Genomic DNA, 13,809 nt, shown 5'->3' with positions numbered 1-13,809 from the left:
CAATATTAAGAGGGCACAAAGAGAGCGCACGGCAGTCAGAGCAGGCAGTCCACACGCCTGTGCGGGAAGGCGGACCCACCGTGTTATTCCGGGCTCTGTTTGGCTGCTGGTGTTGCTGCTGCTGTTGCTGCTGCTTCTGCATCTGCCTGGCTTCTTCCTGCTGGATCTCCAGAAGAGACTTCGCAGTGCCTGCAGGCTTGCTGACGTTCCCCCAGCCCGAGAGTTTCTGCTGCTGCTGCTGCTGTTGCTGCTGGAGGGCCTTCATCAGTTCCCTCTGCTGGCGCCTCTGCTGCAGGCACAACAGAAGCTACCTCAGGATTCCAGTTTTTAAAATAAGTTACAAATGTCCAGTATACCAAATGGAATATAAATACATAGTGTGTGTGCTGAGATGCTTCAGTTGTGCCTGACTCTGTGACCCTACGGACTGTACCCATCAGGCTCCTCTGACCATGGGATTCTCCAGGCAGGAATACTGGAGCGCATTGCCATGCCCTCCTCCAAGGGATCTTGCCAACCCAGGGATCAAACCTGTGTCTCTTATGTCTCTTGTACTGGCAGGTGGGTTCTTCATCACTAATGCCACCTGGGAAGCAACTATATAAAATTAAACGCCTAACAGTTAACTTCTCTGCTGCAAATAAAGATGTAAACTGTCAGAAGTACTAAGAGAAGAATAAAAAGAAATTAAGAATTACTTCTTAAAAATTAAATAGGACTTCTATTTAAGCACAAAAATGTAATATGCTTATTTCCAAAGTCCTATCAAAATAACAAAAATATTTTTTTTCTAAAACATAAACTTTAAGGACAAAGAGAATGAAAAAGTTTTTAAAAGCTGGAAAGCAGGCAAATAAAGACAGCCAATACAACAGACCCAGTAAGTTGAAACCCAAGTAAAGAAAGCTCAGAAACAGGTCAATTCATATAGAAAGCTCAGGAATTACAGGCATGGGTATCTCAAACAAAGGAAGACAGGCTGAAAGTCTGTAAAAATCAACATTAAGACCCTGAATTACCCTCCCCACCCAACACAGTTGGCAACTTTCCCTCACCTCTCCCCAGTAGAAAATTAAAACTTTCCTTTTTAAAGAGGCTGAACCAGCTAAGTGGATTATTCTATAGGAAAGCTGACCTACCACAAGAGAATACACCCACAGATACCAACAGATGGTGGGATTTGAACAGGAGAGACCACTACAAACACCATCACAGCAAACCCCAGCAAGGCGCCACATGTCCCAGAGCCTCCCAACAGCGCCTCAGTGCCTCCTTCCTAAATAAGAACAAACAGCCCGGGATGCAGACATCTGACACAGCCTGTAAGATGAAAGCCAGAGCCCAAATCAAACAAGCAAAGTTCTGCTGTAACAGAAACGAGACAAGGGAAATAGAAGTGACGAGTAAGTATTACTCTTAGAGGTAAGATGCTGTATTCAGTGAAACAAGAGTAAGAGACTATAAACACAAATACTTAAGAGGGAACAATATATGGACTCAGCACTTTAAGAGAGCATATGTTAAAAGTTCAATAGAAGGACTGAAAGAAAAGATACTGTGTGATCCCATGGACTGTAGCCCACCAGGCTTCTCTGTCTATGGGATTCTCCCAAGCAAGAATACTAGAGGCAGCTGACACTTCCTTCTTCAGGGGATTTTCCCAACCCAGGGACTGAACCCTCGTCCCTTACATCTCTTGCATTGGCAGGTGGATTCTTTACTACTAACGCCACCTGGGACAATACGCAGATGACAAAATTTTGAGAAACAGCACATGTGTGCAGCAAGCCAACATGTTCAGATCTGAACAAATTAGAGGGTCCTGGAAAGGACACCTCCAGGGAGAGAATGAAATAGAACTGTCAGATACTATCTGCTGGGTGGCACTTTATACATTTTGAAGCATGCAGACTTAACTGTTCAAAGAAAATCAAATGAAAACACAAGGCAATTATTAACTTCTAACAGACAAAAATATGAACAAGAAAAAACCTGTGATTCCAACTCTGATGACCATTATTATTATTTTTTCATTTTGCAGAGACCGAAATTATTGGAACAATTTCTAGCCTTGGAGGCGGAAGCTACAGTCTGCTCTGCATCCAGCTGTTAACGTTTGAGAAAAGAGAGATGATTTCAGAGAAAGCTCAGCCTTTTTTCTTTCGAAAGAGGGTAGGAAATATGGTAAATTTTAAGGCAAAGAGAGCTTTTAACCTACTGGGTGATGTCATGCACACTACACAGTGAACATGCACAGACAATTTTCACGGCCTTTAGTGAACCACACCACCCAGATCCAGAATGACAGCTTGCATTCTCGAACAAATTGACTGCTCTGCCTCAAATCATACCCACGTACAGTACTTCCTTTAAGACTCAGTTACCTCATGCCACCTTCTCAGAGAGGCCTTCCCAGTCAGTACTATCTAAAACTAGACAGTCAATTACTACCCACCACCAATACTATTCCCAACTCCCAACCTTCTCCCTATGCCCCTTCCCACTTTATTTTTCTTTCTGACAGATACTGCCTTCTAGAACTCCATGTCTTTTCTTGTCCTTGTTCCCTCAACTAAAGGTAAGCTTTATGAAGGGAGAGACTTTTGTCTGTTTTAGATTCAACTATATCCCCATGAGCAGCAAATACACAATGGACGGATGGTACTCAGCTAGTGGTATGCTGAGCCAAACCATTTCACTTACTCATTTTTTCCTTTCTGTCAAGAACTATGTTCTACCGCCCCCAATCCCTTTCTCTTTTTTGTATCCTCTCTATCCTAATGAGGAACTGCAGGATACAGATGAACAAACAGAGAGACTGTATTTGTCATATTTTAAGGTTTTATAGGTTAGTCAGAACCCAGTACCCTTTAGAGAAAAAAATTTCTGCATTGTAAGCATTAAATTTATAAGAGGCTATCTGCACAAAACTCACCCGTAATTCTGAAACACCCATGTAACTTTTATTTCTGAACTATTCTCTCAAGAGCTATGGTAAAATGTTTAAGGTAATCGAATATTTTTGTACCCAATCTTAATGTTATTTCTGTTATATTCTTCATATTTGCTACTGACCATTGTACAGGCTAAAGAGCTGAAAAATAAATATCTAACTCGGATACACAGCAACTCTGACAACAATATTTATCTTTAGTAGCCACTAATCCAGAATGCACATTGGCTATTCTGAATCACCGATTGTCTAGATCACTTTTAAAATTTACCTCCTCTCGAAGCTGCCGTTCTCGTTCCTCTTCTAGTTTTTGGATTTCAGCCAATGATAGCGTTGCCTGAGACTGACATGCTGTCGTGTTGGACTGCTGGCCCCACGTTGAAGAAGAGGGAAGCTAGCAAAAAAGGAAGGCAGAAGAGTTCATGAGGCCACACGGATAGGAAACGGAGGGCAATAATGCATTGTGTACAGCCAGAACATTCATGCTTCCCTCAATTCCATTTATAACAGTCAATTCAAATTTCCTTCTTTGATCCTTTTACATGACTATTCTACCAATCAGTTTTGCTTCTTTTACTTAATTTTCTTTTGTCACAAGATAATTTTAAAACAACTTAAAACATATCAATATTATTGCTGTTTTAGTCGCTAAGTGGTGTCTGACTATTTTGCAACCCCATAGACTGTAGCCCACCAGGTTTCTGCATGGGATTCCCCAGGCAAGAATACTGGAGTGGGTTGCCACATCCTCTTCCAGGGGTTTTTCCTGACCCAGGGATTGAAACACTGCATCTCCTGCACTGTCAGGCAAGTTCTTTACCACTGAGCCACCAGGGAAGCCCAAAATACAGCAATACACTTTTATTTGATTTACTCTTATGAAACTGCAAATTTGTTACACCTGTCACTGATATACAGCCATAAAGGGAGAGAATGAAACAAAAGAATCACTACGTTTTTAATCCAAGGAGGTAATAAGGACATGATACCCTGTTTTCCAGTGAAAGGGTTAAGGACAAGATTTCTGAAGGGAAAGCTGAGGTGGGTAGCTAACGCCAGGCAGTTTTCAATCAGTCTTTCACAAAAGAGAATTAACCAGGCTGTGGCTTCTAGTCATGAGCACTAAATTGGTTTTAATCGATTATTCTGTTTTTCCTAGTCCTCAAAATTTTCGACTAAAATAAAGTGTAAACATGAGTCCTGTATACTTTAGTGTTCTCAAAAGTTTGATTATTTCTAAGGGAATCCCTTGGTCTTTCTGAGCCAGAAAAAGATTCACTCAATTTTCACACATCTTATGGCTCTTAAAAACTAAAACCAAATCTAAACCAGATAATAAAAACAGTACGTGTGTGTGGATCAAAACAAAATGCCAAAATAGAAAGGTTCTTCAGTAGGAATCTCTAAAATTGGAACTGATGGGATAAGGGTTTGCTGCTGCTGCTGCTAAGTCACTTCAGTCGTGTCCGACTCTGTGCGACCCCATAGACATCAGCCCACCAGGCTCTCCTGTCCCTGAGATTCTCCAGGCAAGAACACTGGAGTGGGTTGCCATTTCCTTCTCCAGTGCATGAAAGTTAAAAGTGAAAGTGAAGTCACTCAGTCATGTCCAACTCTTAGCGATACCATGGACTGCAGCCTACCAGGCTCCTCCGTCCATGGGATTTTCCAGGCAAGAATACTGGAGTGGGTTGCCATTGCCTTCTCCTGGGATAAGGGTAAAAGCAGGTTAAACTGTCACTGATGTTACCAGACAGCTCTCCAAACAAGTGCCCTCAACACTACTGAACATCCTCAACATAATGAGCAACCCTCAACATTTTCTGCCCAGTGGTGGGTAGTATGAGCACTTCTCTTATATGCACCTTTGCTCTGGGAGGAGAGGGTACAGAAGGGAGCTAAGAGAGAAAGACCGGGGTAGCAAAGTAGGAAAAGTGGGGCACAAATGAACTCTTCCTCTCCATAGGAAATGACACATTTGGAAAGTCCTATCAAACCTGCAGCATCACTCGGAAGACCCGTAAAATCAGAGATGCCCTGGCTCCCATGTTCAATGAACAGCCAAAAGTAAAGCCAGAGAATTTGCATATTTTTGTAATTCTGATGCAATCAACCAGCAACTACTGTTGTTGTCTAAAATCCCAGTGGCTATATCACCCCATCGTACCAAGGAACCAACTGCCAGTCCTCTGTAGCAGAAACTCAGCCAGCACCAAGAATAGATTCACTGCCTCCTGAAACGGCCTGTTCCCCTTACAGGCACCTCTGAAATCCTCCTTTATTTGTGCCAAAATATACTTCACTGTACTTTCTGCTCGTGATTCATGAGTCTGTTCTCTGGAGCAATGCAGAACAAATCTAAGTCTCCTTCACATGACAGATCTCTATCATTTCCCTAAAGTCTTATTTGTACATAAGAAATACTATCCCATCACTCCATCAACACTGCCTCAGGGCATTTTCCAGTTCAACCAACATCCTGTACTGCCCAGAGAAGTGAAGGTTGTCAATCACATTTTTCAGAACAACTCTCTCCCAAATGAGAAGTAAACAGTAGGGAATTTGGGACATTTTCGGACTCCTGAATGTCCTTCACTGATATTTAAAAATCTGCGTTTTCCCCCTGCTCTGATACTGCTACCTTACTTTTTCAACACCATTTTTAAGTAACATTTCTTTAAGAAGTATTAAGAACAATCCTTAAGAAAACAGAGAGTCTGTAGGACTTGTGCCCTGACCTACTCTCTCCCAACCCTTAGCTCAGCCAGCACTTCAGATGAGGGAGTGGGAGCCAAGAACACAGGCCTCCCTCTCTCCCCTCGGCTGCCAGACAGAGGGCTGGCTTCCCGGAAAGAGTCCAGTGTTAGCAATTCTCATTCTGGCTCCAGCTACCTGTTGCAAAGGCTAAGTTAGAGACAAGCACTGCTGAGAGATGGGAGCTCACTTCTTACATCTAGCTTACACTTATGGAATGGAAACTACATAGAGCTACTCAGTTTGCTGTTGTTTAGCTGCGAAGTCATGTTTGACTCGTTTGCTACCCCATGGACTGCATGGTATTTCCAAGGCAAGAATATTGGAATGGGTTGCCATTTCCTTCTCCAGGGGATCTTTCCGAGCCAGGGATTGAACCCGGGTCTCCTGAGACCACTAGGGCCCTGACTGCCACTGCCCTACAGTTTGAAATGCAGAGGTTCCACTCCACCAGGAGAGGTAAGCCAAGGAGACCTGAGGCTACTGTCCCTCCCCCAAGGGCTCAACTGAAAAAGCGGGTGCCACTGTTCCCAAAGCAATTCCCTCTTAGCTCAGTAGGTAAAGAGTCTGCCTGCAACAATTAAACAGATACCCGGGTTTGACTCCTGGGTCGGAAAGATCCCCAGAGAAGGAAATGGCAACCTACTCCCAACATTTTTGTCTGGAGGATCCCATGGACAGAGGAGCCTGGCGGGCTATAGTCCATGGGGTCACAAGAGCTGGACATGACTTAGTGACCAAACCACCACCACCACCACCACTGTTCCCAGCTCCAGAGCTGTGACTCACAGAACTCTGGCCTTGAGGCTGAGGTAGGAGGAACAGATTGGAATAGGGAGAGCTCCAGATCTCTTTTCAAAGGAAACTGACTTCATCTGCAATCAGTGGATGCTGGGGTAAAAGGCAGCTGGGGTAACTGGCAGACGCACTGGAGACACAGGCTACACTGCAGGCTGCTTCCTGGTCTCAGCATGTGCAGATGACACGATACAAAAATCCTAATGAATTCACTAAGAGACTACTAATAAACCAGTCCAGCAAGATAGCAGGATATAAGCTCAGTATACAAAAATCAATCGCACATCTATACACTTACAAAGAACAATCTGGAAATGAAATTTTGAAAATTTTGAAATTTTGAAAATTTCATTTATGATGAAAGCAAGACAAGATACTTAAAAATAAATTTAACAAAAAAGTACAAAAACTATATTCTTAAAAACTATAAAACAGTGAAAGAAATTCAAGATCTACAGGAACATAAAAATATCTTATGCTTACAGATCAGAAGACTAAGTATTGTTAAGATACCAAAACTCCTCAAACTGATCTAGAGTCAATGCAATTCCTACCAGAATCCCAATTGGCTTTACAGAAATTGACAAACTCATTCTAAAATCCACATGGAATTTAAAGAAACACAGAAGAGCCAAAAAACTATGAGAAAAAGGAACAAAGTGGAAGGACTGACTCACTTTCTGATTTCAAACTTAATGACAAAGCAACAGTAACGTCGATACAGTGTATCACTAGCACAGTGATCATACAGATCACCTGAAAAGAATTCAGAGTGCAGAAACGAATCCACATGTCCAATTTTTTAAGGAGAATGCCGCAGCCATTCAATGGACAAACAATAATCTTTTCAACAAATGGTGCTAGGACAACCAGATAAATGACATGCAAAAGAATGAAGTCAAACCCTCACCTCACATAATTTACAAAAATTCACTCAAAATAGATTAGGGAGCTAAAACTACAAAGTCTTAGCAGAAAACATAGGATTCTGTAAAACTATGACCTCAGATTTAGTAATTCTTAGATATAACAAAAGCACAAGCAAAAGAAGAAAAAACAGATAATTCGGACTTCATCATAATGTAAAACTTTTGTGCAGCAAAGGATACTGTCAAGGAAGAGGGAAAAAAACAAATAAGAGAAAATACTTTTAAATCATGTGATATGGAACTCAAATATCTAAGACATATAAAGAACTCTTTAAAAACTCAGTAATAAAAAGAATCCAGTTTAAAAATAGGCAAAGGACCCACATAGACATTTCTCCAAAGAAGATTTACAAATTGTCAATAAACACATAAAGAGAAACTCAACATCATCAGTCATCTGGGAAATTCAAACCAAAATCACTACAAGTTATCATTTCATACCTAGGATGGCTACAATCAAAAAGTCAGATAATACAGATGGATGAGGAAGAGAAGAAACTTGAACCCTCAGCCACTGAACATAAAATGGTGCAGCCAATTCAGAAAACAGTCTGGCAGTTCCTTAAACCATTAAAGACACTGGCATCATGTGACCTAGCAATTCAAGTTCTAGATATGAAGCCTAGATAGGAACCTCACAGCTCACTCTCCAGAAACTTCTACTGCTCTCACAAATCCCCTCCATTCTCCAAACTGGCTATTTGACCTTTATTTTTTTCTTTAAATTTAAATTTTCACTCCCTTCATGAGTCATTTTGGAAGTTATCTTCTTTCAGCAAAGCTTCCCCAATGCCTCAAATGGGCAGTGGGTCTCACATATTAGTGAGAAGGCCTGGAAGGCTTATTCAAACACAATTGTTGGGTTCCATTTCCAAGAGGTTCTCATTCAGTAAGTCTGGGTAGGACCCAAGAAAATGCCTGCCAGGCTGGATGAATTTCAAGTTGGAATCAAGACTGCTGGGAGAACTATCAATAGCCTCAGATATGTGGTGTGGCTCACATGATAAAGAATCTGCCTATAATCCAGGAGACCCCAGTTCAATTCCAGGGTCAGGAAGATCCCCTGGAGAAGGGAATGGCTACCCACTCCAGTAGTCTTGTTTGGAGAATTCGATGGACAGAGGAGCCTGGGGGGCTACAGTCCATGGGGTTGCAAAGAGTCGGACACGACTGAGTGACTCACACTTTTCACCTTCAATTATGGAGATGATATCACTTTAATGGCAGAAAGTGAAAAGGAACTAAAGAGCTTCTTGATGAGCATGAAAGAGGAGTAAAAAAGCTGGCTTAAAACTCAACATTCAAAATACTAAGATCATAGCATCCAGTCCCATCACTTCATGGCAAACAGATGGGGAAAAAGTAGAAATATAAACAGAATTTTTTTTCTTGGGCTCCAAAATCACTGTAGACAGTGACTACACCCATGAAATTCAGACACTTGCTCCTTAAAACAAAAGCTATGACAAACCAAACCTACACTGCATATTAAAAAGCAGAGACATCACTGTGCTGACAAAGGTCCATATAGTCAAACGTGTGGTTTTTCCAGTAGTTGTGTACAGATGCTCAAGAGTTGGATCATAAAAAAGGCTGAATCCAAAGAATTGATGCTTTTGAACTGTGGTGCTGGAGAGGACTCCTCAGAGTCCCTTGGACAGCAAGGAGATCAAACTAGTCAGTCCTAAAGGAAACCAACCATGAATATTCATTGGAAGGACTGATGCTGAAGCTGAAGCTCCAATACTTCGGCCACCTGATGCGAAGTGGTGACTCACTGGAAAAGACTCTGATGCTAGGAAAGACTGAGGGCAGGAGGAGGTGGAGGTGACAGAAGATGAGACAGTTAAATGGCATCATCAACTCAATGGACATGAGTTTGATCAAACTGTGGGAGATAGTGAAGGACAGAGAAGCCTGGTATGCTGCAGTCCATGGGGTAACAAGAGTCAGACACAATTCAGCAACTGAACAGCATCAACAAATTCCCAGCTGATCACACCTTAAGAACTACTGCTTTGTGCTTCCTCTCTCACTACACCTACCCCACTGTATTCCAACTTTCTGTTTATGTCTTTATCCTACGAGCTCCTTGAAGACAGGGGATACTAAGCCTCACGACCAGCCATACACTCCTTATCATAAGAAGTTTTGTAGACCCTACCATAAATCTGCTCCTCCCTCTCCAATTACTCCTATTTCATCAATGGTTCCACTACTTTCCCAGTCATGGAAGGCTTACTATCTAAGAGCCATTCCAACTTCTGCCCTCTTCCCTCAGATTCAGAGCATCACTAAGTCTTGCTTATTAATGTTAGCCAGGTCTCATCTTGGCCCTATTCATTCTCACTACCACCATCACACTCTCTACTGGTTTCCCAGTCTTACTTTCTACTATTTCACATAAGGCTTTGAACCCTCCTAAAACAACACTTTGCATACATCACCTCAATCCACCTTTCAATAAACCCCACAGTCAGCTGTATTTCAAGCCCTGTATGATGGTTCCTACTTACACACCCAAATGTTTGAGTTTCCTGTACTCATGAGTCTATGGGTTCCTTGAGGACAGTCACCTTGTCTCGTTTATCCTTGCCTTAGCACTGTTGAACTGATAGAGTAGGCACACCAGTGTTTAAATTTATGAACCATATAGATCTACTTGGTCTTTGCCTATGTTGCTGCTCACGTCCTAGACTCTTTTACTTATTCTTCCCTTCTTTAAATGTCTAACACAAAGTACAATGCATCTTGTTATATTCTGCTGATCAAAAAACGGGAAGTCGCAATATTTAACATAAAGAACAGTTTGTGCTTCCGCACCGCCAGCATCCACCCAACCACAAACGCGGGCAAGCAGCTCCTCCAGCCGGTGGCCTGTCCGGAGCCCGGCTTTACCTTCATCTGTGCCAGCTGCTGCTGCTGCTGCTGCTGCTGCAGCCTCCGGAGAGCCTCCTGCTGCTGCTGCCTCTGCCGCAGCAACTCCTTCTGCCGCTGGAGCTCCAGCTCTTTCCGCTTCCGCTCCTCCTCCTCGTGTCGCAGCCTGGCTGCCTCCTCTTCCATCCGTAGCCGGTTCTCCTCTAACCTACGCTGGGCCTCCTCTTCTTCTCGGGCCCATTTCGCAGCCTCCTCTTCCTTCCCAGAAGGAAATGAAAATAATAAAATTTAATTATGTTTTAAAACAAATCTGAGTCACTTTTCAAGGCTTCGATCAGAGGTGTGCTTACCGGATAACATCATGTTTCATTTATTTGCTAATTTCTACATAAAAGGAACATCACTTTGGACATCTGTGGTAATACTGATCTCTAAGAGATTGCCACAACCTCAGGCAAGAACCCTTGAACCTGCTCCAACCCTGAGGCAGAGTCAGCTCGTCAGGATGCTGGGTGCAGAGAGCTGCCAGGACCTGCAAGGAAACTGACTCTCAGGAAAGCCTCAGCCAGGGCCAGACCCAAAGCAGCTTTACAAGACCACTTAACTCCATCCGAGGGTCTCGCCCCTGGTGGCTCACAGGCCCCTGGGAGAGCTCCCCTTCACACATCCTCTATCCCTCTACTACTTTCGGTAGTACCCTGGGTCATTCTCTTCCTGCTTCTCTCCCTCAAAACCATTCCATGTGCCCCCTGGAGTTCTCCTGGCCTTCCTCTGTGAAGGCTGGTTACAGCACTTGCAATGCTCTATCTTATCCGGATAGCACATGCCCCTACACTCTCCAGATCTCAGGGCAGACATCAGCTACTCTACGAGGACTTTCTTTGCCTTCAGAAGGTAGACATCCCCTCTGTCTTTCGTTTACACTCAACTATATTTTGTCCTCCTCTGTCTGGATGCTCTTAGCCAACTGGTGACAGCAACTATTCTTAGCTATCTAGCACCCATTCCTTTCCGTCATCTTCTTTATAGAGAGAGCCTCCTGTCACATCCAAGGTTTAAAATGCCAAGCTTTGCTTTTTAAGCTACCAGTGTAAACTGGGACACCCATGTAATCTAATTTAGGCCAAAGGGCTGATTCTAGAAAAGATATTCTTCCCAGAGGAAAGGAAAGAAGCACGAGAGAAGGGCCACTCCCTTTCTGGGTACAGTATGGTATCCAACACTACTAACCATCAGGTAAAAAACATGAACTTAAAAATCAACACACCAAGACCTGGTAGAGCAGAGTATGAACCATGAGCGAAGACGTCAACACACCAGGACATGACAGAGAAGCATGAGGAGCACCTGGAGTCTTAATGACATCACTGAGTCACCGAAGTTCATGTTTAGCTGCCTTATCGCCAGAATACCTTGACAGGTGAGGCAATAATGTTATCTGCTGTTTTAGCCAATTTTAGGTCAATATTTTGATTTTTCAGCTGAAAGATCTACAATGTGGTATTTATTTCTTATAAAATCATTACCTACATAGTCTGTGAGCTTCTTGAGGGCAGAAACAATTTCTCAGAAAGTTTTGGACTTGAGCAGGAAACAATCACAGTAACTAGCATATGGTATATTAACAGAATATATATTAACTGTTGAATAAATAAACCAAATAATGTATTAACATACAATCTAACCTGGAAATTATCTACCTCTAAAGAATTTAGATTTCTCTAAAGAGTTTTAATCAAGAACTTAAGCAAAAGCAGGTAATCTCCAGTTTTGTGTCAATCTAATCAACAAACAAAAACCTACATCTGTAAATGTGGACTGCTGCACGTGCTGACTTCCTTCCAAAGAACACAGTAAAGGGGAAAAGTATGGCGGAGAACCCAATAAGCACTGCTACAGCCAGGAGATCAATGTCACCATTAATAACCACACATCATGGTGCTAATATATAGCCTTGGTATGTGATGAAAATGGTACTTTACTGCTGTGATCTTCTTCCCCAAACACCTCTAACACCAGTTTAATTGTGAGAAAAACTTCAAAAGAACTCTAATAGAGGGTTACCCTTCAATATACTGACCAGTATTCCTTAAAGTGGTTTAACTCAAAGAAAAAAAAAAAAAATCTGAGAAACTGTCATGGCCAAGAATAAGCTAAGGAGACATGACAACTTAATGCAATATTCTGAATGAAATCCTAAAACTGAAAAGAGACACGAGGGGAAAACTGAAGAAATGTTAATAAACTACAGCCTTTAGTTAATAAAAATGCATCAATATTGATTTAGTAATTTGTCAGCATTGGTTTATCACAATTAATATACTATACTAATCTAAACTAGTAATACAGCAAACTGTACTACCATCCCAATTTTTCTGAAAATCTAACACTGTTCTAAAAATAGAATCCACTAATAAAAAATCTATTACTTTTCTTACACATTAAAGCAAAATGCCGCAGGTGTCCTGGCTGCATTGGAGTTAGGCAACAGCACTGCTGTGTGATCTCACGGCTACACTAGGCAGCAGAGAACTACACGCTCGAACGGTGCGGACGGGGGAGAACCCTAAGGCAGCAAGGCATCAACCTCCACGCCGCACGTTTGGTTTTTTAAGAGGAGCCCTTCTTTGATTCGTGTGGTGCTGTTTTTTGTTTGTTTTGATTCCTTGACATCTTGTTCAGCTTTTATAATTACACGTGGGATGGCTATTACAGAAGTATTAAGAGCCACTCAGATCTCCTTTGGTAACTTTCATCAACCTGAAAAAGCTTTAGATGGGCTCTCCTAATATCCTAAGACTTTCTTAATCACTAATTCCTAGTTTCAAAGAAGAAATGAGGAGAACAAGTGCTCTGATCACCTGCTTGCGTAACAATTCTTCTTGCTTCCGCCTCTCCTCCTCTTCTCGCCTCCTCTCCTCCAGTCTCCTAAGAGCTTCTTCCTGCTGCTGTCTCTCTTCCTCTTCTCGCTGCCGCCTTAACGCGATTTCTTGCTCCCTCTGGCGTCGCAGAGCCTCTTCCTGAATTAAAGAGGGTATGTGTGAGTGTCTGCATATCCTTCTGTGCGTCTCAACTAATATGTTATCAATACATTATAATTTGAAAAGAAACAGGCTATGTGCTGCTAAGATTCTGTTAACAAACAAATATAAAAAGTTATCTAACCAACATCTAGAGTAAAAAGTGCTCAAGTGAGCTGGGGAATAGGCATATTAAGAGTCAAAATAATTTGTACTTAAAATATTGATCGTTAAACAGCACTGCATATGTTAAGTCCACCCTGGTTTCAGTGTTAGCACCATCATTTCCTGATTAACACTAGTAAGGACTCAAGCTTTCGTTTCTCTGTTGCTACCAATAGTCCCGATTTTTTTTAATCAACTGAGAACCTAAGTCAGTAGCAAAAACACCTGGTGAGTAGAGAGAAGTTCTCCAGTCAGAAGGATGGAATAAAGCTACGTGTCACAGAACATGTTCTCAAGAACTGAAGTCCTATGG

General features: G+C 42.2%; 1 protein-coding gene across 10 annotated transcripts in view; it reads right to left on the bottom strand.

The window, feature by feature from the left end:
• The window catches only part of GIGYF2 (GRB10 interacting GYF protein 2), a 127,752-nt gene that overhangs the window by 11,626 nt on the left and 102,317 nt on the right, over positions 1-13,809 (bottom strand). For all 10 annotated transcript variants that reach the window (XM_065916814.1, XM_065916847.1, XM_065916851.1 and 7 more), the window contains 4 exons: positions 13,173-13,331; positions 10,333-10,569; positions 3,225-3,347; positions 80-289 (listed from right to left, as the gene is read on the bottom strand). In XM_065916814.1, the coding sequence (XP_065772886.1) occupies positions 80-289; positions 3,225-3,347; positions 10,333-10,569; positions 13,173-13,331 (729 nt within the window). The remainder of the gene's footprint in view (positions 1-79; positions 290-3,224; positions 3,348-10,332; positions 10,570-13,172; positions 13,332-13,809) is intronic.

Source organism: Muntiacus reevesi, chromosome 1 (genome assembly GCF_963930625.1).
Source record: "Muntiacus reevesi chromosome 1, mMunRee1.1, whole genome shotgun sequence".
Lineage (NCBI taxonomy): Eukaryota > Metazoa > Chordata > Mammalia > Artiodactyla > Cervidae > Muntiacus > Muntiacus reevesi.
This window is presented reverse-complemented; position numbering and strand designations above follow the sequence as displayed.